Raw genomic sequence first — 27,701 nt, 5'->3', positions numbered from 1 at the left:
TCTGCCCCAGAGCCAGGCAGCTTCTGTCAGGACTCCTGCTCTGCCCTTTTCTCGCTAGAGATCTCCTTCCTATTTCAGTCAGGACTATCACAACAGCTGCTCCCCAGGCTTCCCTGCCTCTTCTTTGTTCCCGAACCTGCCCTGCATGGGGGCCTCCCACCAGCCAGTCCCAGCTTAAAATGGCAGCAGCTGCCTCCCTCCAAGCAGTGCTGCTCAGAGCCTTCCCTTGACCCCACCAGCAGCAGAATCACCTGGGGTGAAGAGCTTATTAAACTACTAGTTCCTGGGCTCCCTCGCAGCCCCATTGAACCAGAATCCCTGACAATCCAAGTATTATACAAGGTTGAGAGCCCCTGGTCTCCAGAATAAAGCCTAATACTTAACCCAGTATTCAAGGCCTCCAGAATCTGACCCCCAATCTCCCTCTTCATTCTTACTCACTTCAGTCCTGAAGCATCCTTCCCGAGGTCTTTCGCTGTCCCTGGAGCCCACTCAGGACTTCCCACTGCCAAGTCTTAGACACGCAGGTCTCCTCTCCTGCTCAGAGCCCACCCCAAACTATTTTTTCAGCCCATCCAAATCACACCCATCTTCAAAGTGCAGCTCACACGGCACCTGTTTTTTCCCCTTCTACCTCCTCTCCCCCCAACTCTGGTTCAAGCTGTTGTTTCTCAGTCTAGTTGTGTAGGACACAGCTCCCTGGCCCACGCTGGTTTTATGAGCCTCGCACTCCCCCTGACTGAGGCAGTCGGTCAGCAGCTCACAGCAGCTCATAGCAACTCTCGCCGGTGCTCACTCTGGCTGCCAGCCACTCACGATGGCTGCCAGCCACTCACGCTGGCCACTGGCTGCTCGTGGCAGCACACAGTAGCCCACAGCAGCACACAGCAGCCTGCAGCAGCTCCCGCCAACCTCTGGTGGCGTTAGGAGCACGGCGCTCCAAACAGCTGAGCCACAAGGCCAGCCCCTCAAGCGCCATCTTTTAAAGAAGCATTCCCTGGCCACATCCACAGAGCCTTCTTCCCCACGCCCTACAGCAACATGGACAGCCTGTGGTACCATCAGCACAAAGGTGTGCCTTTCTGCTCTGGGCCTTCACTTTCCAGGCGGATCTTGTTTCCACATGTGATTATGGGTCCCTGAAGCTCAGGAACCCCATTGTAGAGTCCTCCTTCTCACCAGTCAGCATATCGAACTGGTCAGAAGCTGTGCCAGACTAGGCACTGCAAGCCACACTAGGGACACATGGGGATTTCCCTCATCTTCCCACAAAGCCTTTCCTGACTCCAGAAACCAAGTAACTCAAAGTGAGAAGAGAAAAGGGGTGAGCAGGGTGCGACTGTGGCAAAATGGACCACACTCTGAAGGTTGAAGCTCAAGTCCCAGCTCTGCCACACCATGATCTCCACGAGGTGCTGTCCTCGCTCTGGTTTTCAAATTCTCCATCTCTAAGGGGGCAATAACAAGATCCTCTGGGAGAAGAGTTGCAGGGCTTCCAGGAAGCAAAATATGTAACCATGTCTAGAATTCATGCACTCATTTGACGAATGTTGTCCATGATGTGCAGAGCACCAAAGGGAGCATAAAAATAAGAAGACCTTGCCAGCCAATAGTCTGTGAGACGGAAAACTGTTGCGAAACAATGTACTAAGAAGGGGAGTTTCCTCACTCTGCCTGTGGTAGGGAAGGCATGCATGGGAGGCTGGTTGGCTGCATGACCATGCCAAGTCCAGAAGGGTAAATGCTGGTGCATGCCTGGTGGAGGAACAAGTGCAACACCTACAGTGTAAAATTGATAGTTGTAAGAAGAGGCAGTTCTGGCTCAGTATGGCTGTACAATGGACGTGGAAGATCAGCCTGGAGAAGCAGGCTGGAGTAGGACTTAGGAGGACCTTTTGTGCTGAGCCAAGAGTTTAGTCTTTATCCCGAGGGCAGCAGAAAGCCATGGAGGAATTTTAAACAGAAGGTGAGGCAGAAGAGGGTAAAGAGAGTCAAATATATGGTGGCAGAAGGAGATTTGACTTTGGGTGGTGAACACAAAATGCTCACCACCATGGTCAGATGTCAAGTGGGCCAGATGATGGATGATGTATTATAGAACTATACACTTGAAACCTATATAATTTTATTAACAATGTCACCCAATATATTTAATAAAAAAAGAAAGAAGTACAAATTTCCAGATATAATCATTGTCACGGGGATGTAAAGTACAGTATAGGGAATATTGTCAATAATATTGTAATAACTATGTATCAGGAGTCAGAGGGGTTCTAGATTTACGGATAATCCCTTTGTAAGGTATGCAGATGTCTAATCACTATGTTGTATACCTGAGAGTAATATAATATTATATGTCAAAAAAAAAGCAGAGGAGAAATGACAATGGAAACTGCAGTTTAGAGGGCTCTCTGTGGCTGCAACTGGAAAGACAGACAGCTATGGTGTAGGGTGGGATGCAGGAATGCCTGGCGAGAGTCAGAGGGGAGGATGTGGGCTTGTGTGGAGGCCCTTGTTGCCTGTGATTGCATGGCCAACCAAAGGCATGTGAAAGAAGAGGCTGACTTATAAGAAATAGTTCCTGGAAAAGCCAGAAAGGCCTGCAACTTGTTCTGAGTCAAGATTCCTCATTCTGAACATGGGACTGTCCAGAAGGACCACAGCTCCTTCCATGCATCCACTTGACATGGGATGTTTTAGATTTAGGTTGTCCAGGGAGTTTGCCTGCCTCTCCAGAGAAGGATGACCATGTGGTCCCTGTGGAGTCTCTGGGCAGGTAAGTGGAGCAGGTGAGTGACCTGTCCTTAGAAAACTGAAACCTCACCCCGTGCCTCTCACTAGACATCTAGGCAGGGCTCCCCATACCAAGTGAGAACCCAGGAGCTAAGGAGGGGTAGGAAAGACTGAAGCAAGTTTTGGGGCAACTGTGAAAGCTAGGCAGAGGCAAAGAGATGCAGGGTGTCCTGGGTGGAAGGAGGCAGCAGCACTGGGAGTATCCATGTCCATGAGACTCAAGCTGTTTTGTGGCCCAGGGCAGTTAAAACAGTGGTTTGGAAAGAGATGGTTGTGAGAATGGTAAGGATCTGGCAATGTTAACACATGAGGATTCTAAATACAGTCTGGGGAGAGAAGGAAAGGGCAGGGCAGAGTAGGGCTCTTACAATCTAAGGATGTTTTTCCAACAGCCTGTGGGAAAGCTGACATCCTTCCTGAAGTCTGTGTAAGGGGAGGTGGATACTGAGTAGAGAGGAGAGGCAAGAGAAAGTTAAATATAGCACATGTCGATGTGGGGTAGCTGATGATGGTGTGATGTTGGGATGCAGACCCATCCGGTCTCTTCAGCACTAGGCGGTCCCTCCATCCTGCCTGGTGCCTGATTTCCCTTCCTTGGTTAACAAGTGCTCAGTGTGACAGGGGTCAACACTACAAAACCAGGGGATAGGAGTGGTGGAGTGTGGCAAAGACAAAGACACCTTTGTTTACATCAGACTCACAGGGACTTTGAGATGACTTTGTCCAGTGTTTCGTCTGGGTCCCCGGCCTTGAGGGCTCCAAAGGCTCTGCAGGTTTCAACATTCCTAAACATGTGAAGGAAATCTCTCAAAAAAAGGAATCTGTTCGATTCACAAATCTTTCAAATCTTTGGACATGGGAAGCAAAAATAATTTTTCTAAAGGGCTCTTAATGGTAAATGAGATGAGTGCAACTGATTGGTGCATCCCTTTGTTTTACTAATGGGACATTGGAAGTCCATACAGGGAGGGTGACAGCTGAAGGTGATCTAGCTCATTGGGGCAGAGCAGGATAGAATAGAACATAGTCTTGACGGACATCCAGTGCTAGTTCCTCTCTATGTTATATTTCCACCCCGCATTTACCCTGAAGCCATCTCCAGTCAGGCCTGCGTTGATCTGGGCTAGGGAGGGCAATGAGGCAGCTGAGGGGCTGGGGTTACCAGTGGCTGGATAAGTGACCATCCAGAACACGTCTCCTTAACCAAACTCCCAGCACTTGAGTATGTTCCATGTCTGCTCTTATTTTGCTCTGTACACCTGTGTCCACCACTGTGCCAGGCACAAGGTAAGTCAGTAAATTCTGCCATTCATTCAGTAAAATTTACTGAGCTTCTCCTTATCCTCCTCCTGAACGGTGGTGGGCAAAGGGAGTGCAAAGATGAAGAGAAACTCACAGCCTAGTGGGAGATGCTGACTCATAAACAGGCGCTAACAGTGGAGTAAGGCATTCACAGCAGTGATGCCAGGCCCCTGTGAGAACAAGTGTGTAACCTCTGAAGATGAATGGGGGAGGTCAGGGGAACTTAATGCTTCAAGGATGAGCAGAAATTTGCCAGAGAAGGAGGGAGGGGACACTTCAAGCAGAGGTGTCACCCACATAACCTCAAACTCAATATGTTTTCAGCAAAACTCAGCATCCTGCCATCTTTCCCCTCCCCCAAAATTCTGTTTCTCTTCCTGTTCTGGATCACAGGGAATGCCACCCAAGGACCTGGTAGCCATCCTTGACTCCTTTCTCCTTCACTCCTCAGATCCAGTATGTTACCAGATCCCACTGACAATGCATCTTAATCTCTCTCGGTTCCTGCCACCTCTCCCAATCCCAGTTACTCCCCCTCCGCACAAGTTTCCATCACTCTCCTTTGGATTAATAGAAGCAGCCTCAGTCTTGCCCCACCTACAATGCATCCTCTGCCCCTTTGCTGGACTGATCTTTCTAACATGCATCTAATCTTGTTACTCTCTTACTTAAAACCTACCCAAGGGCCCCCATTGCTCTAAGGATAAAGCCCAAACTCCAATGTCACCTTCAGGGCCCTGCATGATCTGGCTCCCTCCAAATTTGCAGTGGCAATTTCTTACTCCTCCTGCGACAACTACTTTCAGTTCCCTGTGCACCATGCTTTCTCACCCTCCAGGCCTTTATAGGCACTGTTCCCTCTGCCTGTAACACTTCCCATTCTCGCTCCAGGCAGCTTTCTGCTTGGCCTGGCTGATTCCATTCCTCCTTTGGGCTTCAGATTAACCATTTCTTCTCTAAGCCCCTCAAGGCCAGTGAGGTCACCCTTTCACCCTGCCTATGTTCTACTAGGGCACCCCTTTTTCCCCATCATGGTACTTAGTATATTTTAATTGCTTGCTTAAGAAGCTGACTTTTTCTGTGAGCTCCATGAGTACAGGTACCAAGTTATCTTTCTTACTATTTTATTCCCAGCCCCTGGCACAGTGCACCCTCAATCTGGATGGAGGGAGTGTGGGGAGGGGGCTCTAATTTGCTTCATAGCAGCTCAGCTGCATACAGAAGACAAAGGAAGAGCTCAGGGCAGGCAAAATGACGGGGCTCTGTTCTTGCAGCATTACTTCCCATTATGGATACTGGTGCCCACGTGCAGGGACAGGTTGGGGGCTCATTGCTGCTAGTGGCAGAGTGCCCCTGTAGCTTCCACGTCCGCAAAGTGATCTGGAGATCTCTATGGCCTTCAGAGGAGCTCCTGGCCACATATTTCCAGGGTTCCCTGGAGATTTTGTACCACTCCCGTTTCCTGGGCCGAACCCAGCTGCACAGCAACCTGAGTCTGGACCTCTGGCCACTGGAGTCTGGAGACAGCGGCAACTTCTCTGTGTTGCTGGTGGACACGGGTGATCGGACCTGGACCCAGATCCTGCAACTCAAGGTATATGATGAGTACACCTGACACTGGCTCTCTGTCCCACCTCTCCCCCAACAAAGCCTTAGAAAGGTATCCTGAGTCCTGGGAGCTGGGAGAAGTGGGTTCCAGAAACCTCAGGCCTCTGACTTCATGACTGATTCAGAGGCCAGTTACTCCTGCAGTCACATCTAAGAAAACTCCTCAGATTCTTCCCAGTGAGCTCCTATCTGCAGCAGCCCAGCTCTGCCTCTTGCAATCCTTGTCTGAGCTCCAACTTGGTCTTTTCTTGGCTCAATAGCCTTGGACACAATGTTTAGCTCCCTGCCACTCACCTTTTCATTTGTTAAGTGGGCATCGTGCTATTACCACATAGATGTCCATAACAGTGAAATACAGTGATGCTTGGGAAAGCATCTAGGACAGAAGCTAGCCTATTCTTATCAGTTCAAAAGTATAATCTCTTTTAGATGTATTTAGAGATTCTTACTATATAACATTCATGGGTTCTTTCAGTCATTCATTGTTGCAGAACAAACTATCCCAAAACTTACTGGCTAAACACAACTATTCTTATTTCTCATGATTCTCTGTGTTGGCCTGGCTCAGCCAGGCAGACCTTCTGCTCCATATGGGTTTGCTAGGGTCATTCACGCAGCTGCATTCAGCACCTCGACTGGGGTGGCTGAATTCACTAGGGACTGGAAGGGTCTTTCTTTCCAGCAACTTTACCTCCACCTCCAACACCATCACCTCTACCACCATCACCTCCACCACCATCACCTCCACCAGCTCCACATCACCTCCACCTTCACCTCCACTATATTTTTGCTGGTCAAGAAAAAAATGGCCTTCTATCTCTCATCTAGCTACCTAATAGCTTGGAAAAGATGTGAGTGACCCCAAAACACTATTTCAGTAAAACCTCAGAAATTTGTTGAGGGGAGGAAAAGATCCAAATTTAATAATGGAGAGTAGGGGTGACAGCTAGGAAGAGAGAAACAAGGAGGGAGAGAAAGTAAGTAGCAAATTGGGAGGAGAGAGAGACCCCACGGAGACCGCTAACTAGCTGTCCTTGGGTGTGCCACTCAGGGTACTGCTGTGCAATTAGATGGGTGTCTTTCTGGTTTCATGCAGCCTGAGCCAGCTTGACAAGCAGAGTGCTAACTGAATTTCAGCACCCCTACCCTCAGCTCTTACCCACCTTAGCCAATGCCCTCCACAGTGAATAACCGATACAACCGTACACGCAGCTTGGGAGCCTCTCCCTTGTTCTTAGTCTCAGCTGTTGCACATATAAAATGAGGACATTGAATGTGATAATACATGCAGCACCCATACCACTAAGTTCTAAAATGCCTTGTTCTCAGCATCTGACTACAGATTTTAAGGTAATTGCTGTTTTATTGCTTCCAATACTTAGCATGATTAGAACTAACTGCACAAAGCCATCCTTAGGAGCTCTGCTTTGACAATAGATAAAAAGAATTTGAATTAGCAGATCAGTTACTAGAAATGTCAATGGGTGATTTTACTGTGCCCATCGTGTTTGGAAGCAACTTGTCCTCTTAAATAGTAAATATTTGGTGAACACACAATGGGATTTATAGATGATGTAATACAGAATTGTACACCTGAAATCTATGTAATTTTACTAACAATTGTCACCCCAATAAATTAAAAAAAAAAAAAGTAAATATCCCTCCCTATAATCTTTTTGTATACTATTAGTGTGCCTGGCAAATCTTTTTCTTTTTTCATATCACAAATCCCAGCAGATTGGGCTGGCATTAATGAGGTTTCGCTCTGCTTGACTTTGGAAATGTTGTCAGACACTGAGTCCTCTTGTTGTTGTCACCAAAATTCTCTCCTGCTGGTCCCCATTGCCACAGAAACTCAGGATTTAATCATCAACATATATAGGAAAGGGAAGCCACAGCCTAAAACACCAGGATACCAATTTGTCATTGGCCCAGGTAGCTGAGCACCTAGAGAGTGAAGGTTATGGAGATAACAAGACATAGCCACTGCACCCTGGTCACCTCCTTCACAGCATTTTGTACCACTGTAATTATTTTCTTAATTATTCATAATCACTTATCAGTATCTGTCTTCTTCACCAAACTCTAAGCTCCAAAAGTCCAGGAATGTGCGTTTTCTTGCTTGACTTAAATGCTCATTGTCTTTCTGACTGATCTATTGTGAGAAAAGTGCTATGACAAGGGATAGAGAGAGTGCTTGGAGAGCTCACAGCCATACCTGGAGTATAAGGGAAGGATTCACAATTAGGGCAGCAAGCAATGTGTCCAAGCTAAGCCAAGAAGTTTTCTAGGAGGACAAGAAGAAAAAGGTATATGTGCACAGCTTAGCCATATGAAAGCATGGAACAGCATAACATGTTTGGGAGAACTGGAAATTAATTAGGATAGGTAAGGAGGACCAGCAGGAGGGACAGCTGGAGAGGTTGACATCAACCATTTCATGAAGGATTTTGAATACCAGACTAAGGAGTTCAACTTCTATCCTGTGGGCACTGGGAAGCCAGACAAGAGTGATCTAGTCAGAGGTGACATCTAACCCTGTGTGGATCCCAGAGGCAGAGCTATGGGTCCTGCCCAGCATCCCTGTTACCCACACCTGCTTTACTGTTCTTGCCCAGAAGCAGTACCCAGGCCCATGGTACAAGTGTTCATTGCTGTATTGAGGGATGGCCAGCCCCCCAAGACCTGCCAAGCGCTCCTGTCTTGTTGGGTCACCAACATCAGTGATATAACCTATAGCTGGCGATGGGAGGGGACCATTGACTTTAGTATCGAGTCACCTGGCCTCTTCATGAATGGACAGGTGCTGAGGGTTTCACTGGGACCAGGAGACAAGGGGGTGGCCTATTCCTGCATTGTTTCCAACCCTGTCAGCTGGGACTCAACTACAGTCATCCCTTGGGAGAGCTGTCATCATGAGGCAAGTATGCCAAGGGCCAGGGGTCAGTATGGGGTGGTGAAGCTTCAAGTCTACCTCTGACCATGCCTCTTCATGTCCTGCTGTAGGGAAGGCCTACTACAAAGATGTACTGCTGGTGATGGTGTCTGTCTCACTGTTCCTGATCCTGGCTGGTCTCCTCTCTGCCTGGCACTGGGGACCCTACTCAGGTGGGAGTCCTGCAAGTGCTGGAGGTGGGTGGAAGAGCGGGATGTACCCAAGAGGAAGGTAGAGTTTGGACCTCTCCTATTTGTCTTCAGATCATCTGCCCTCCTTATTTCTCCCATCTCATCTCTTGGCCTTCTCCATCTTATATCCTGGCCTCCAATCAGACTGAACTACTTGAAGTTTCATTTATAGTTCCTTAAATGAACTATTCTCTTACATATACAAGGTGTGATCAAACAATATGGTGAATATTTAAATTTAAAAATGTACTATAGTAAAAGACACATTGCCGTTAATTCCTCTCAAAATACTCCCCCTCACTTCGAACACAATTATCCCATCATTCTTGCCACTTTCTGAAGTAGTTCTGGAAGTCCTCTCTTGTGAATGGCTTTAGTTGCACTGTCATGGCTGCCTCGATGTTCTGAATCATTTTGACTTTGGGGAAGAGCTAGAAGTCGCACAGTGCCAGATCCAGTGAATTAGGAAACACTGTAATGATTTTTATTTGACAGAAATTGCCATATATGAGAAGCGATGTGTGACATGGAGCGTTGTCATGATGGAGGATGATTTATGGCACACCTTAAAACACACCTTCTCTCAACTGTAGCTCACATCCAACTGACTGTACCAAACAAGTTGAAACTTGTCATACGCTGTTACTAAGGTTCAACATGCCGCTTCCCTTATTGAAGACCCCTGCCTTTCCGTTGGATGGCACTTGACAGCAGCAGTCACTGTATTTTATGATCACAATGGAAAGGCTCCATGTCACGCATCACTTCTGGTATGGCAATTTCTGTCAAATAAAAACATTATGATGTGTCTTCGTCCACCTTATTCACTGGATCTGGCACTATGCAACTTCTGCTCTTCCCAAAGTCAAAATGACCATGAAAGGCAAATGTTTTTAATCGATTCAAGACATTGAGGCAACCATAACAGCACAACTAAAGATATGAAAGAGGACTTCCAGAACTGCTTCAGAAAGTGGCAAGAACAATGGAATAAGTGTGTTCAAAGCGAGGGGGAGTATTTTGAAGGGGATTAATAGCAATGTGTCTTTTACTGTAATAATTTTTTAAATTTAAATATTCACTGTATTTTTTTTTTTATCACACCTAGTATCTTCATGCCTTTGCACATTTCATTCTCACTGTGTGGAACACACTTTCCATGATTTCCCACCCAGTTCCTTTATTTGGTTGTCTCCTACATGAAGGTGTGCCCGCTCTAGGAAGCTTTCCTGACCTTCTTCCCCATGCATAGGTTGTGTTAGCATCCTGCTTTTAATGTCCATTAATTACCCCACTCAGCACTCACTGCACTTTCTTTCCCACTGAATTCTCAGCCCTTTAAAGGCAAAGGCTGGGTCACCATTGAGCACCTAGCAATGTTTCCTGGATCATAGGTGGTATCAATAATGGTTTGTTGAGTGTAAGTCTAGTTGAATCCCAACCAATTCTTGTCTAGGAAATGCTCCCTGAGAGAAGTGCCTCTCTGGTCAGGAGCTGACAAGGCCTCCTTCTTGAAGAGAAAGGGAAGGTGAAACTCTGAGATCCGCTGGGTCCTGAGCTCTACCTATCAGCCCTACCTCTGCCCCAGAATGCCCTGCCTGTGAAAGAAACACCCAACTAGCCTGGGCTTCATGGTCATGTCCATCCCAGGCTGTCTGGGCTTGTTGGCCCCTGGGTGGAGAGAGTGGGTCAGCAAGGAGAAGGATGCATGAGACCTCATTAGTGTGGATTTGTCCTAGAAGGCAAGAGTCTTGGCCCAGCCACTCAGCATGGAGCTGGGGTGAATGACTGGCTCCTATATATTCTTTCCCTGGGGAGGCAGGGTGAGAGCAGCTGAGGATGCACTCCACCCAGGGGCCCTGTCTGCCCCAGACAGTCCCCAGGATTCTTGGTAAGAAGGTAAAAGCCAGGAAAAGAGCAGTTTTTTGTTGTAACAGCTTTATTGAAATATAATTCACATACCATACAATTCGCCCATTTAAAATATACAGTTCAATGGCTTTTATTGTATTCACAGAATTGTGCATCCATCACCACAATCAATTTTAGAACATTCTCATTACCCTAAAAAGAAACTCCCAAGCCCCTTAGCTGTCACTCCCTAATTCCCCCGTCCCCTCCAGCCCTACGCAGCCACTAATCTACTTTCTATCTACTGTCTATTCTGGACAATGCACAAAGTGGTCCTTTGTGACTGACTTCTTTCACTTAGTCTAATGTTTTTTCAAGGCTCAGAAAAGAGTGACTTTGGCCACTGAGAAGGGACAAAAAGAACCCAACCTCCTGGGATAGAGGAAGGGCCTCACACCGGCTGGCCATGGCTTCTGGCCAGTCATTTAACTGGGCCCATCCCAGTTCTATACTTTCTACAGCTAACGGTATAGTATAGCATAGTTGCAGAGGAAGGCTAGACATTAAGAACTTCTGTCCTTGAAGTGTCACCTCTTATAGGGTCATGGAAAACCAGGAAAAAAAGTGTGGGGTTTTTTTGCTTGAAGTGATCTTGGGCCAGGACAATTAGGATTCAGAAACCTTGTGCCAGGCCAAGGATGTTAAGATTCCAAACATTGGAGGAGTAACTTTCTTTCTGATATCCTCACCAGGAAAAAAGAAGAAGGATGTCTGTGCTGATGGAGTGGCTCCAGACACAGAGAACCCCCTTGTGTAGGGTCTGCCATGAGGGAGGAGGTAACCGATGCCTGGATCATGAGGAACCCCACCACATGGGCACATGATGGTCTGGGATATATCTGCTACCTGGAAACTACCATGGTCTTCATACCTCCCATGAGACTCCATCCCACTTTCCATGAGCAGCCTGGGAAGCCATCACACTGGGAGGACAGAAAACATTGGTATGACCTTCCATACCCTCCCCCTTTCCTCTTCCCTCATTGCATATCCTGGCTCTGCTTTGGGCGAGATGGACCTAAGAGGACATTCCATAAAGGACATTGGACATCTCCAGGACACTGGACATTCTCCAGGACCCACAGGGACAGTGATTACCCAGGACATTCATTCCCCACAACTGTTCATGAAGTATTGTTATGGACTGTATTTGTCCCTTCAAAATTCATGTTGAAGTCCTAGCCCCAAATATCTCAGAATATGACTATTTGGAAATAGGGCCTTTAAAGAGATAATTAAGGTTAAATGAGGTCATTGGGATGAGGTCTAATCCAATATGCTTGATGTCCTTATAAGAAGAGGGAGAGATACCAGGGATGTGTGTACACAGAGAGAAACGGCCATGGGAGGACACAGAGGGAAGGAAGCCACCTTCAAGCCAAGGAGAGAGACCTCAGATCTGCTGACACCTTGATTTTGGACTTCCAACCTCCAGAACTATGAGAAAAATCTCTGTTGTTTAAGCCACCTAGTCTGTGGTATCTTATTATGGCAGCCCTAGCAGACTAATACAAGTATTAACTAACTAGCACCAAAGGATTGTCTCCAGCCTGGGTCCCAGGCTCTAAAAGACATTAGACCTTTGAATTAAACGTGAATGTCTGAATCATCCACTTCCAGCCCTAGTCCCAGCCTTAACCCCAGGCCCAGCCCTTATAGTTTGAGACCGTGATGCTTCATGATGACCAAGGCATTATCATAAGAAAAGGTCTAGAAATAGGTAAAGGTGAGAGGTGAGGGGCAAGGGTTTCTCTTTCTGGCCTGAAAGACTTTTATGTCATTTTCAGTTTTAGACAATCGAAGGATGGTTTATATCCTATGGTTGGGATGGGTGCCATTTCACAGGTAACACCTTTTTAATAGACATCTTCACCATCTCTGCTGACCATCATGCCTCCTGCAAGATCTGGGGGTGGGGTTTGAGATTCTCTCCTCTCTATGTAGCACAGTGACCAGAAAAAAAGATATTAAATTTGCCCGAGCTAACAGGAAGATCTTGAACAACTTCAAGAAAAGCAGCTCAGCTCAGAATGAGTGTCTCAGCTTGAGACCAAGAGAGGGAAGAACCAGGAAAAGCTAAACAGAGGAAAATTATTAAGGAAATGGTTGTTGAGGCATTCTAGAATCTGGAACATTCATTTTTAGTTGCAAGTGCAGAAGATCTACCCAAGTTCAAGGGGAGAGGACAAAGACCCCACCACTCAATGGGAAGATGGTCAAGGTCACTTTGAAAAAAGAGCATGTTAGATGGAAGTAATTATTGTGACCATCTTTGGAAAATACTATCTGCCAGTGAGTGTTTCTGTCTAGAAAAGCTCTGGGGCACTGCCACTGGAAAAACCTTGATGAAACAAATTTATACTTAGGATTAGTAGATGATAAGGTTCATAGTTACTCCTTTCCAAGCATAATTGGATGTCTCTCTGCAGCCTCATTCAAGTCTTGATAATAGAGAGAAAGCAGGCATTGAATAAACAGGAGTAGGTTTTGAAATATTTTCACAGGGTGGCTTAATTCACTTCACCCAAGATATCAGTCCTGTCCAAGGATCTTCCCTCTTCTTCCCAATTCCTGGGCAGTCACTTCACCTTGGACAAATAGTCAGCACAAATGGCCTCCAGATTCATATTGCCACTCTTCCACTTGACTAGCCCTGGAATTTTCCTGCCTGCCAGCTCTGCTCAGAGGTCCCCTGCTGTTCACCTGACTTTGCCTAGTCTTCATACCTTTCCTGTACCCACTTCTCTCCCATCACCTTTCCCCAAGTCTACCTGAACGTGCACATAGCCACCTAATCTGGTAGCTTGTGTTGCCCCAACCTGACACCTAGACACATTCCCTATTCCTGGTCAGTGAATCTGCAAAACTGGCCTCAGTTTCTAAAGTCATGTGAAAGAGAAAGCCCAGGATCTAGCAATGGCCATGATGGTTGTATGGGGGAATCACACACACTCTCTGCCCCACTTTCTTTCCTTCATCCCCAGGGTCCCACCTCAGATCAGAGACATTGTGATGTGACGGGGCCCACAATGCACCCTTCACAAGGTAACTCTTAGTGACCACGTTGAGACAGTAGTTTTGTAATGTGGTACACCAGGGCTTTTTTGAACAGATCTACACTGCTCGAATTAATTGACGTTTCCATCCCCAATGACTCAATTGTCAACTAGTGGACTAATTAACTCCCCACTGAAAACCTCAAAGTGCTTCTGTGAGAACAATATTTGTGTTAATAAGCATTGGGATTGATGCTTTAGAAGTCATACAAGAACAAGTATTGATTGAGGGTCCAGCGTGTGCTGGTACACTTCAATGCACTAGTGTGTCAGTAGTGAACAAAGCAATGTCCTTCCTTCATGGAGTTTATAATCTAGATAATAAATAAGCAAACAAGTATATGCCAGGTTGTATTAAGAAAGATACGCAGAGTAAAAGGCTAGAGAATGATGTCTTTGGGAGAAGGGGTCCATCTTGGATAAGGTGGTGAGAGAATACCTTATGATGAGGTGACATTGGAACAGAAATCTAGTGAAGCAGAGTGATCCATGCAGTGTCTGGGCAAAGAGTGTTCCAGAGACCAGAAGATGCAAAGGCCCTGAAGTGATAGCATGCCTGGGTTTATGAAGTCTAGAGTGAAGGCTAGAGTGGCTGGGTCAAAACAAGGGAGTGAGTTTGTTTTTGTTTTGTTTATTTGTTTGCTATTTTTTTGTTTTATATTCTATATATGAGTGAAATCATAAGGTTTTTGTCCTTTTCTGATTTATGTCACTTAGCATAACACCCTCAAGATCCATCCATGCTGTTGCAAATAGCAATATTTCATCATTTTTTATGGCTGAGTAATATTCCATTGTATATATGTACCACATCTTTTTTTTTTAATTGGGGAACAATGTGTTTTTCCAGGATGTCAAGTCGTTGTTTTTTCAATCTAGTTGTGGAGGGCGCTGCTCACTGGCCCATGTGGGACTCCAACTGGCGACCTTGGTGTTATGAGCACTGCACTCCAACCACTGAGCAAACCATCCACCCACCGGCAGCTCAGCTCCAAGCTTAAGCTGCTGTTTGCAATCTAGTTGTGGAAGGCATAGTTCACTGGCCCATGTGGGAATCAAACCAGCAACCTTGTTGTTAAGAGCTCGCACTCTAACCAACTGAGCCTTCTGGCCACCCGCCCATCATCTTTATTTTTTTGTCTATCAGTGGAAACTTAGATTGTTTCCATAGCTTTCCTATTGTGAATAATACTGCAATGAACATAGAGGTGTATATACCTTTTCAGTTTAGTGCTTTATATTTAGAGATTTTTATACTTAGGGATTAGTAGATAATAAGGTTTTCAAGTCAGCAGCTCTTATATCTGTCCTTTTCACAGAAGGAAAGGTAAAGAGGCTCTTGCTCAAGGAAAATATAATGAAAACAAGGAAAAGCAAAGGCAGATTTGAAGAGGATAATGGTTGACCACAAGCCTACTGGAAATAATCATGCAAAGGTTATTATGAAAGGAGTCTAACACCCAAACAGAAGGAGGCTCTCCTGGCTACCTTCACCCCAGGGAAGGAATATTCTGAAGACCACAAGGTCCCATGTGCTGTGGCCCAAGGTCAGTCACTCTGACCTTTACCCTTCCACTCTCACTCCCTTGTTTTTTTATTTTATTTATTTATTTTAAGATGATGTAACACTGGTTAATAACATTATATAAATTTTAGGTGTACACCACTATAATTCAATATCTGTATACTCTATTGTGTGCACAACATCAAAAGTCTGGTTTCTATATGTCACCATATATTTAACCCCCTTTACCCATTTTGCCCTTCCCTCCCCTCTTCCTCTCCGGTAACCATCATTCTGTTATCTGTATCTATACGTTTGTTTTCTTTTGTTTTGTTTGTTACATTTTTATTTCAAACAAAAAGTCATCAACCAACAGAATGGGAGAAAATATTTGCAAATGATATTTCCAATCAGGGGTTACTATCCAAAATATATAAAGAACTCATGCAACAGCATGGATGGATCTTGAGGGTATTATGCTAAGTGAACTAAGTCAGACAGAAAAGGACAAAAACCATATGATTTCACTCATATGTGGAATATAAAACAAAAAAGTAACAAACAAATAAAGGGGTCATGTGACGTGATGTCAGAGAGAATGGAGAGGAGGTGTAGCAAAAGAAAAGAGTTAGAAAGACATTTTTTTCATTATTGGAGACAGGAGCACCCAATGCCTTGCTTAAAAACACTGGTTGCAAACATTAATGACTTCTCTAGCAGATCTTTCTTTCACATTTATTAAGAAGTAGCACCTATTCGGTTTATCAGCACTTGGTTACTCACTGGTCTTCAGGGAAGTACCATCTCCCTCCAGCTCTGACTTGATGGCTCCCTGCATCTATTCTGCATGCATCCTGAGGGAGAGCCTCTAAAACAGCCATCCCCAGATCCAGGATAGTCTCCATGCATGCCTCCCCTTGGGCTGTGCACTGCTCACATGGGTCCTGTCTGCCAGGAGAGTCAGGTTGAGCACATGGGTGAGTAGTGGGGACACTCCCACTGCATGATTGGCCTGAGAGATACTGGAAAACTCAAGTGTCCAGAAGAGAATGACTGGAATGATGAAACATCTGAGAAATGATTAAAGAAACTGGTCATGTTTCACTCCAAACAAACAACTTAGTAGGCCATAGGTTCTCAGATATTTGAAGGAATCTCATGTAAGCCACGTTATGTAACTGAAGCCAGTGGAGCATGTCACTGAGAGGCAGATATTGACTCATATCAATAATAGGATCTTATAGCTAAAAGGAGACTTTGTGGTTATTCACTTCAAGTTCTTCATTTCTGAGGTGGAAAACTGAGACCCAAAAAGATTGTTACTCTCTAGAATTACATAATTAGTGGCAGAGTCAGAATTAGCTTTAGATTATCTAAATCAATCTAGCCCTTTACACATACTACCAGGGAAGAACTTAATAACAAATGGAGAAATCCAAATATGAAATGAGCTGTTTCAATGAATGTGCTTAAGCAGGAACCATCTCAGAACAATACTACAGACTAGAGACTTTCTGTATTAGGTGGGAAATTGTATTTGATCAGGAATGACAGATATGTGATGTATGTATCCAGACTTCTGTCTTCCAGGGCCATGTTGAATGTGGATAATTAATTATGACATACTTTTCCCACTGAGTCCACAAGCAGCACAACACTCAAGTAACTCCAACAATTAATTGAAGTAGGGAGTCAAGATGAAACCAATTTGCCATTCCTGCTCTAGATAACCCATAAGATCCTTCCAATATTGAGAATGAATTATAAATTAAAGAAAGAATAAATTAATAGACAGTGGAACCAATAAGACCAATGAAAGATCTGGGTGTCAGAAACAATCTGTGCTTCCTATAAAGAAGAGTTATTCTAGTTTCCTTTCTTCTGCCGTTTTCCTCAGTATATCACTCAGGAAATATATCAGAATTGGAAACAAAGGAAAGATTGATGAGAAGTACTAATACGATTGCCAGGAAAGCACAACACAATATGAACTCAATCAAATAAGTGAATACAATTCATGTGGCCATTTAAGAAATCATGTTCTTTAGAATAGTTAAGAATAATGAGAAAACACTTGTATCAGAGTTCTCTGGATGCAAGCAAAGAAACCAACTTTGGTTTTAACTAAAGCAAAGGATTAGGAAGTTGTGCATAGCTTTGTGTCTTAGTTCACACTGCTGTAAAAGAATATCATAGTCTAGTCGATTTATAATCAACAGACATTTATTTCTTACAGTTCTAGAGTCTAGAAGTCCAAGATCAAGGTACCAGTAAATTCAGTGTCTGGTGAGAGCCTGCTTCTTGGTTCATAAGACAGCCATCATCTTGCTGTGTCTCACATAGTGGAAGGGGTCAGGGAGCTCTCTGGAATTTCTTTTAGTGAGGGAGGCACCTCATGACCTAATCACTGTCCAAAGATTTCACCTCCAAATACCATCACACAGGGGAGTAGGTTTCAGCATATAAATTTTGGGAGCATACAAAAATCAGTGTATAGCACTAAGAGAACCAAAGAAAACACAGACTAACCAGGCCTCAGAAAGGAAACAGCCAGATGGTCTCAGGGGTTTAGGCCTCAGGACAACCTCCTCAGGGGCCACCATAAAATAAATGTTAGGGGGCCGGCCCGGTGGCTCAGGCAGTTGGAGCTCCGTGTTCCTAACTCCGAAGGCTGCCGGTTCGATTCCCACATGGGCCAGTGGGCTCTCAACCACAAGGCTGCTGGTTCAATTCCTCGAGTCCCGCAAGGGATGGTGGGCTCTGCCCCCTGCAACTAAAATTGAACACGGCACCTTGAGCTGAGCTGCCTCCCAGATGGCTCAGTTGGTTGGGGTGCGTCCTCTCAACCACAAGGTTGCTAGTTTGATTCCTTGACTACCGCAAGGGATGGTGGGCAGTGCCCCCTGCAACTAAGATTGAACACGGCACCTTGAGCTGAGCTGCCGCTGAGCTCCCGGATGGCTCAGTTGGTTGGAGTGCGTCCTTTCAACCACAAGGTTGCCGGTTCGACTCCAGCAAGGGATGGTGGGCTGCGCACCCCCGTAACTAGCAATGGCAACTGGACCTGGAGCTGAGCTGTGCCCTCCACAAGTAAGACTGAAAGGACAACAACTTGAAGCTAAACGGCACCCTCCACAACTAAGATTGAAAGGCCAACAACTTGACTTGGAAGAGAGTCCTGGAAGTACTCACTGTTCCCCAATAAAGTCCTGTTCCCCTTCCCCAATAAAAATCTTAAAAAATAAATTTAAAAAGGTAAATGTTATATTTCCTGTTCCTGTGTTGCTCACTGAAGATTAAAATTCCCAACAAACAGATTGAACTTTACTGGCCTAGCTGGGGTCAAGGATTCTCCCTCTGGCGGGGAGGGGTTGGGAGGATTGCAGGACATTTTGTCAGAAGTGGTAGTTGGTTTAACAAAATAAAGTATAAATGAAGTTTAAACAGGAATTTGTAGAACAGGAATTTGTAGAACAGGAAATGTTATCGGTTCATTCAGTGAGCATTTACTGATTACCTACTGGCCATCAGCACCAACTTGCGTACAGAGATTTCTAAATAGTGGCATCACCATCCCTTCCCTCAAAGAGCTTACAGTCTACTGGGGAAGCAAAGTGTGGATAAATGATTCCAATGAGTAAGCCATAACACAGCCCCCAGTGTGCACTTAGGGGCATCTCCTGACCTGTGCTCCTCTGTCCCCAAGGAGCACCATTCAGATCCACAGGGAAGTGGTGAAACAGACAGAGGCTCTGAATGGGAGCAAAGCTTCAGTTGGCAGGAACTGAAGAAGGTATGTCATGGTGGTTTCCTGGGGAAGCTCTTCCCAACAGCAACAAAGAAGTTTGGTTGACAGTGTTCCCAGAATATCAAGACATCCCAGGGTGGTAGGTTGTCTTTAGATTCCCCTCTAGGTAGCACAGAAGAGGGACAGCTGTCTGCTGATGAGTGGGGGCTGGTACCACCCTCCAGGGGTGGGGGGTACTGGCTTGGATGTCTGGAGTGAGATGCTGACATACTCAGTCCTGCCCTCTGGCCCAGTTTCTTGACCTCAGGCCTGCATCTCCTTGCCGGGGCTGTTCAGACCCTCAGGAGTCTTCCAAACTCTTGTTCAGAAACACTGGGATCCCTCCTGCCCCAACTTGATAACAATCGTCCAGCCCAACACTCCCAGAAAATCCCTAGCAGTCCACACACACACTGGGGGCTTTGGATTCCTCTTGAACACTGAGCACAGAGCCCAGAGCCCCACACAAGGTGATGTCAGAAATGCAGACGGTGGCAAGACTGACCGCAGGCCTGGCCGCTCTGGGAAGAGGGACAGGGAGTGCAGAGATGGGGCTGAGAGTCCCGGTTTACCTGGTGTCCTGAGGCCTGAGCACTCAGGAGATGGTGTGGAACTCTCAGCCAAGCACTCCCTGGCCAGAGTTCCCCGCTAGGGCCTCAGCCAGCTCCAAGCAGCAGTTAGCAGACAGTTTATTTCTCTGCAGGCTGTGTCCAGAAAGGATGAGCACAGCAGGATGTCTATCAGTCCATCCCCTGTCCAGTTATTCTCAGCAGGCCAAGGGCAGACAGTAACAGCCTTCCACCAAGTCAAGGGGGGCCACCGCTCTGGGCCCGTACTGCAGAGCTGCTCTGGCTCTCCTCCGTGGGCAAGGAAACAAGGGCACATCCACCTGGAGCTCACTCTTCCCTTCTCGAACAGACTCGCAAGAATCCAGAATCATGGAATTCCCTGTCCAAATGGGAATCTGAAACTTGTTCAAGCCTCTTTTCTGGGTTCATTTTCCCAAAGATGGACTAAACCGCCTATACGTGCACCCCTAGGTCTGAGGGTAGTTAAGGGGCAGCTTTAGGGGTCCATGCAGAGCTCAGACATGAAGCCTGGGATCCACAAATGGGGGCACTGTGTGGGATGGAGTTGTGGGTGAAAAGAGAAGAGGTCTGGCCTCAGTCCTGGGGCTGGGGACCAGTTCTTCTTATGCTACCAAGTTCTGATACGAAACCCAAAGAGTCCAAGATCTCTGAATCCAAATCTGGCCTCCCAAGTCATTTTGAAGGTGTATTTGTCAAAGTCAGGGGACAGGAAATATTTTATATAACAAATTGTTAGCTTGATTCATCAGTACAAATGTTAAGGACAGAGGACCCTCTCCCTCTGGACTTTTCCTATCATGATTCCCATCTACCTCCTGAACCTGAGACCACCGCCTGCACGGCCACCTCCTCTCAAGGCCATGATGAAGAGCAAGCCCCCAGGGACAATAGCCCGATTTCCTGGAGGCCTAGGCAGTCTATTTCCAGCATTCATCACTCAGCACATCTCTCCCAAGCAGCTGCTACATGCCAGAGACACTGAGGAGACAGCTGTGAGCAAGACTGATGGGCCCCTGCACCCAGGAAGCTTGCAGTCTAGTTGGGAGAGGTTGACATTAAATAAATACACACAGATGTTAATTAAGATTGTGCTAATCTCTATAAAGGAAAAGAACTGAAAATTGTGAGCAAGGATGAAGAATGAAAAAACACAGCTGGTGCAGGGGCAAGGCAGAGGGGCTCTCTGTGGGAGAGGAGATAGCAAAGCCAAGTAGAGCGGTCTGCCACACTGAGGATGAGCACACTGGAAAGCCCTTCTGGAAAGATCTTGGCGTATATAAACATCTGAAGGAAGGTACCATGGCTGGAGGGTAATGAGCTAAGGAGATTCTGGAGAGAACGGCAGAGGTCAGATCATACAGAGTCCAGTAGGAAATGGTAAGATTTAAAATTTAATTCTAAGTGTGAACGCAGGCCACTGAGGAGCATTAAGAAGGGAAACATGATCAGACTTGCATTTTTAAAAGCTGTCTGGTGGCTGTGTGGAGAATGGATTGAAGATGAAGCAAGTGGAAGCAGGAAGATGAAGTAACTGCAGTGATCCTAGCAAGACACGATGACAGCTTGGAATCGGGGGTAGGGGTGGTGGGAGAAGTGGGTACATTGAAGAAATATCTAAGAGCTGGGATAGACAGGATTCAGCATTGGTTATAGGGAGGGGGTGAGGGATGACATGGAGGTGTCTGACCTGAGTAACTAGGCAAATGGAAGTGCTGTTTACCAAAACTGGAAATACAGAAAGTAGAGCAAGTTTAAGATAAAGTCAAGACTTAATTGGCCCTTAATTATCAGGGAACAGAGCTTTAAAGGAACAAAACAGGTAGAGGCTAAACAATGTATTGGGTTGAATTATATGAAAATGGAGTTTTCATAAATTTTAAAAATGGTCAAAAATAAGTCATTTCATATGATGTAACTTAATAATTTAAACGTGAATCTATTTGAGGAAGAAAAAAAAAGTTTCCTCTGCCCAGCTCCATTCCCACGCAGGACAGCTGGTCCATGCCTATAATCAGAACCAGAATCACATTCCAGATCCTTCAATATGAACCTGAGGATAGAGGGGCTACAAGACATCTCTGGGGCAGAGAGGCCCTCCCATACATAGCATCCTCAGCCCACACTGCTCCAAGTCCGTCCTGACCTGGTTAGCTCCTCCACCAGCTGGCCTGAATCCTGCCTACCCGATTCCAGAAAAGACACAAAGCTGATATGATGGGGAGTGCTGGAGCTGCCTCAGTGGCCATGAGGGGCTGCCCATGACTCCAACATCCTCCTAATGCAACCTACCTCATGCCCACTCCTGTGGCATTCAGAGTCCCACAGAGATTTCCTAGGTGGAGCCTCTGATGCTGTCTTGGTACAGCCTTTCCAAGCAGAGGGACAGTGTCAAGGTCACAGTAGGGCAGTATATCCAAAGGAGTGGCTCATATACTGCCCTTTTGTGTCTGACAGACTCCCTGATCATCCCACAGAGGAAAGTCTCACAAGCCAGGTCAGAGGCCATGGGGCCTGTCTCTCTGGGGTATCTTTTTGTGGTGAGGACATCAAGAGGAGCTGCTCAGGGTCAGGCTGGCTGGTGGAAGAATTGTGTGATATGCGTTAGCTTTCCAGGATGGACACCAGTGCCTGACTGCAGGGGGCCTCCCAGCCACAGAGCTGGGCCTATCTCTGCCTATGCAGCCACTTTGTGCTGGAAATGTCCCATATTCTTCTGAAGGACCAATGAGGTGCCTAGGGGCGGGGAGGGCAGGCAGAGAGTCCAGGGCAGCATGAGTCAGGGCCCTGGGGTTGGGGTGTTCTTGGGCCAGCAGAAGAAGGTACCAGCAGTCTGCTGTGTCCCATTACTGTAAGCTGTGGCCGTCTGGCCATCACTTACCCCAGTGAACATCCCACCCTCTCAGACACTGCTTCCTGTAAGGTTGTCCAACCACCCAGTATGAGAAACATCCCATCACCAGGTCATCTCTGCCTCTGGGAGCAGCATAGCCTCAATGCTGCCATCAAAGCAGGGCCTCATTCCTGGAGGGCTGAGTCAGCCAGGTTCCTCGGTTACACTAAAGAGAAGAGTAGTGCTCCTGCACTGCCTGGACCAGTGCAGGAGAAAAAAAGGGCCCTCAGCCTGGAACATGAAGAAGGGAACACCCCCTTCATGCTCACCACCACCGCTCACTGGGGACCATGTCAGCTAACATACACACCTCAACTCCCCTCTCCCCCAGCCCTACCCTTGGAAGGCCTTGTTGTGGAGATGACTCAGCCATTAGAAGCCCTATTCCAGATTGAACCAGCTCTTCTGTCTGTCTACTAAACTTGACAAGCACATGCCCTTTTCCCCTTTATCCAGGCTCTTCCCCTACCTCCCAGCCTAGAATATACCCTTTTATCCATTTTGTTCTAGAAAAGCTTCAAAGCTCAGCCCCAGGCACTCCTCCCAGAAGCTTTCCCTCTGGCGATCTCATAGCATTAACTCACTCAGCTTTTCATGTAGCCGAATCAACAGTCGTGTGCATCATTCTTTAATTTTTCCAAATGAGGTTAATGGTCTCCCTAAGGAGGCTGGGAGCTCCTGGAAAGGCCAGGTTTAATACCTGTCTTACCACTGACACACAATAAGCATATCGCCAAACCATACTTGTGAAGTAAGTGGTCAATGCAGAGGGTGAGGGATGTGCAAGTGGACAATAAGCAACTATTCTTCAGATGTCCCTTCCACTGAGGAAGCCGAGTCTCAGGTTGGGAGATTCTAGTTCTGGATGTCCCCCCTTCCAGGCAGCATAATCAGTTGGCTGGGCTCAAATAACCTTCTGGACCTCTTAGCCTCCCACAAGGAGATAGGCTTCTCCTCACTAATTTCTTACCTCCTAGGGGGCCCTGGGGAAGGGGTTAACTCCTCCTGCTACTGTTTGTCTGTCTCCTCCCATCCTCTTTAATTCTTTGAAGCAATATTTATTGAGTGCCTAATATATGCCTGGCATATTTTGGAGCTTAGGTATAGGAGGTCAGACAACTTAACAAACTCGTCCTAGAAAAAGTGCTCCATGCCTCATTGCTGAGTATCACTACAGTCACCTTCGATGTACTCCCCTTGGGAAGCTATGCACCAATGCCAGTGCCTACTCCACCCTTCAAAGCAGTGTTGGAAATCTTTTTCTGGAATGGCCATCAGAGCTGTCGTTGTATTACCCTTGATGTCCCGAATGTCATCAAAATGTCTTCCTTTCAATATTTCCTTTATCTTTGGGTAAAGAAAGAAGTCATTGTGGGCCAGATCCGGTGAGTAAGGAGTGTGTTCCAATACAGTTATTTATTTACTGGCTAAAAACTTCCTGACAAACAGTGCCGTGTGAGCTGGTGCATTGTCATGATGCAAGAGCCATGAATTGGGCAGGCCCGGTGGCTCAGTTGGTTGGAGCACAGTGCTCCTAACGCCGAGTTCGATTCCCACATAGGCCAGTGAGCTGTGCCCTCTACAGCTAAGATTGTGAACAACAGTTCTCCCTGGAGCTGGGCTGCTGTGAGCAGCCGGAGGTTGGCCGTGAGATGCCGGGGGCTGCCATGGGCTGCTGTGAACTGCTGTGAGCGGCCGACTGAAGACTGCCTCAGACAAGGGTAGCGCAAGGCTCATAATACCAGCATGGGCCAGGGAGTTGTGTCCTACACAACTAGACTGAGAAACAGTGGCTTGAACCGGAGTTGGGGGGAGGGGGGAGGCAGAAGAAGGGGGGGGGAACCATGAATTGTTGGCAAAAAGTTCAGGTTATCTTTTTCATGCAGCCTTTTCAGCACTTCCAAATAGTAACTTGGTTAACTGTTTGTCCAGTTGGTACAAATTCATAATGAATAATCCCTCTGATATCAAAAAAGTTTAGCACCATCGTTGCAACAAGTTCACGAACTTAATTGTCAGACCTCATAAGAGTGAGGAGTAAAACGAAGATGCCTTGCTCTTCCAGAGCTTATAACACAGGAGGCAGGAGTAGTTAATTAATAACCATAACAAATAAATTATATAACATGGTGGAATGGGATACGTGCTATGGATTAAAGAAAATCGGGGGGATGAAGGGGTGTAGGCAGAAGGGCACTGGAATCTTAGGTAAGACCTCCGTGAGGGGAAATAGTTGACCAAAGACTTGAAAGAGCTAAAGATCCAGCCCTTGGGAAATCTGGAGGAAAGCTATTCTACGCAAAGAGAACAGCCAGAGTAAAGGCCCTATGTAGGAGGTTCAAGAAGTTAGAAGCCAGTGTGGCTCTAGTGGAGAGAGCCAGGGGGAGAAGTAGGTTAGGTCCCTGAGGTGACATAGAAGGCCCAGAGGACCAATGTCCTCAGAGCCAAGGAATTTGATCTTGGCTCTGAGTAAAATGGGAAGCTACTTCAAGATTTTGAGAAAAAGTGATTTAAGTATCACTCTGGCCTCTCCACTGAGAATAAAGTGCAGGTGGGCAAGGAAGGAAGCAGGGACATCAGCTGGGACACTGTGGCTGTAACCCAAGCAAGAGATGATGGTAGCTAGGAGCCAGTAAATAACCACAGGGGAGGAGAAGAGGGTTGGATTCTGGATGTATTCTGAAGACAGAACCAATAGGAGTTCCTGACAGGCTGGATGTAGTGGGAAAAGTGGGGAGAGAAACTAAGGAAAGACAGTTGTCATCAACTGAAATGGGGGAGACAGTGGGTAGAACAGGCTTAGGGAGGATCAGGGCAGTTTTTGGGGTTTGCTAAGTTTGAGATGTCTGTTAAATATGATAAGTGACTGTGGAATGTAGGACAGAGGTCTGGCCTGCGTGTATAAATTTGTGTCATTGGCATATTGATTTATATGGATAGAGAGGTAGGGGAGCCAGATGGGAGGTTATCCCCATCCTCATTTCTCACTTTCTCCAACTGTGTTCTACATTCCTGGAAAGGCTGATGGGTGTCAAAAGGAAGGAATCCAATTTCCCCACAGGAACAATGTTATAATAGCAGGTTAGGCTCCTAACCAAGAAACTGTTGCTCAATTTTTTAATGGCAATGATCACAAAGATGGCATTTCCTCGAGTCCTTAATAAACTGAATGAGAAGCCTGCATGCTGTGCAGGGAAGGGCTCTCTGAAGAACGTGTTGTCAAAGGAACAGAGCACTGTGATAATGTGGAGCAGAGCCCTGCCTGGCGTGGGCCCTGCCCTGGGTCGGGAGGCCCAGTGGGATCTTTCTCGGGTACTACCTGACTCTGCTCATTGGCTGCCAAGCCCTCTCTGGAGGGCAATTTTCACACGACACACTTTTGAGAAGGATTTGGGGGGATGTGTGTGGCTTTTTTCATTGTGTCCTGAAGTAATCACAGCACTCCAAGTCAGGAAAGAGGAGTCTCTAGTGCAATCTTTATCCATACACTAATTTGAGGGAAGATCAGCTCAGGGAGCGATTCAGAGCTCTTGAAGAGAGAGCTGTTGAGAAAGGAGGTTATATAGCCCTGCCCTCAGTGGTAAGCCTAGCCTCCTCAGGACAGGGCAAAAATAACAAAGTAACCACCATTCTCCCTTATCCGGGAGCAGGGTAGAAACTGGGACAGTAGAACAGGATTTGGCCAATGCCTTTGTGAAGAATCTATGCAGGCCAAGAAAGAGGATGAGAGAGAGCAAAAAAGAGACAGTCAGAGACAGATTACAGGTAAGACAAACAGCCTTAGCAAAGGAGCTGAGGTGGGTGGGGGCTGGAGCTGGAGCTGGAGCTGGGATTATTGCTGAATCCCAGGGTTTGGAAAGCCATGGAGCCAGTTCATAAAAGTCATGGCAGGAAGGAGCCACAAGGCTTAGGGTGGCATCCAGGCAGGAGAAAGGGGAGGGAAAAAGACCAGGTGGTGTCTATAGGGACTGACAGGAGGAGACAGGGAGGAATTGGGGCGTGTATTGATCAGAAGGAGCTCAGTTCCAAGATTGAGCTGATTCTCCCAAAAATGTATGTGCTCCCTCTGGGAGGGTCCCCCCCTCAGCTTTGGGAGAGCTGTGTGGAGACCCTTCAGGAAGGACTGTACACCTAGAAGGGACTATCAAGATGAGTGCTACAGGGGGCGCCACAGTGGGCACTGGGCCAAGAGGACAGCAGCGGTAGCCTGAGTGCCAGGAGCTGAGAGCAGTTGCACGAGAAAAGGCAGGGAAGTGGCCCTGAGAATTCTGGCAGCTTGTGCCCAACCATGCCTGACTCAGGGACCCTGCCGGACTTGTGTTTCAGGTGCATCTTGTTCTTACTAATTTCACTATTAGTAATGAGGATTGCTGTCAATATTAACATACGCATGTGGATTCTAGGATTCTGAGGCAAGGCCTGCTTCTCCTCCTGCTTCTCTACTTGTTGCTTCCTGGGTTCCTTGCCTCTTCCCCTGCATGGTGAGCTATCTCCAAGTTGATTCTCAAGGCTTCATTCTTCTCGCTCCATCCCTTTCTCTGTGTACCTCCCATTGCCACAGCCTCCACCCCAACCTCTGTGTTAGATTCTTGCCTCCAGACCTGCACTCTTGTGGGAGATGAAATTATATTTTGAGGACTGGAGGCTTGGGGTTCAACCATTTACAGAGCCCCTACCAGGTACCAGGCTCTGTAACAAGCACTTCATTTCAAACTAGTCCTATTACTACCGGGTTTCCCCGAAAATAAGACCGCGTCTTATATTAATTTTTGCTCCAACAGACGCATTAGGGCTTATGTTCAGGGGCTATCATCCTGAAAAATCACGCTAGGGCTTATTTTCAGGGAAACACGGTATTCCATTTTACAAATGAAGAAACCGAGGCTTTGGGAGCTTATGAAATCTATGAATTTAGGTCTTTCTGACTCAAAACTGAGGTCTTTTCCTTTGCATATGTGATCATGACTAACTCATATATATTTATTACAAGTTTTCTCCCTCCCTCCTTTCCTATTTTCTCAAGACACCCACATGAGCCCACCATCACCTCAAACTCAGCCTCTAAAATAAGATTGACAGTTCTGCCCCATCCTCTGCTCGATTTCTTGCCTTGTCAAGGGCTTCAGTCTCCTGC

The 27,701-nt window shown here is 46.5% G+C and overlaps 1 protein-coding gene across 1 annotated transcript; it reads left to right on the top strand.

The window, feature by feature from the left end:
* The first annotated feature begins 2,748 nt into the window (after window positions 1-2,748).
* Window positions 2,749-11,497, top strand: SLAMF8 (SLAM family member 8). Its single transcript, XM_074322178.1, has 5 exons — window positions 2,749-2,776; window positions 5,370-5,698; window positions 8,324-8,645; window positions 8,710-8,811; window positions 11,433-11,497. The coding sequence occupies exons 1-5, from the start codon at window positions 2,749-2,751 to the stop codon at window positions 11,495-11,497; spliced, it is 846 nt and encodes a 281-aa protein (XP_074178279.1).
* The last annotated feature ends 16,204 nt before the right edge of the window (window positions 11,498-27,701 follow it).

The sequence above is a fragment of the Rhinolophus sinicus genome, linkage group LG17, assembly GCF_036562045.2.
Source record: "Rhinolophus sinicus isolate RSC01 linkage group LG17, ASM3656204v1, whole genome shotgun sequence".
Classification (NCBI taxonomy): Eukaryota; Metazoa; Chordata; class Mammalia; order Chiroptera; family Rhinolophidae; genus Rhinolophus; species Rhinolophus sinicus.
Note: the sequence above shows the minus strand (reverse complement) of the source record. Positions and strands in the feature narration are given on the sequence as shown.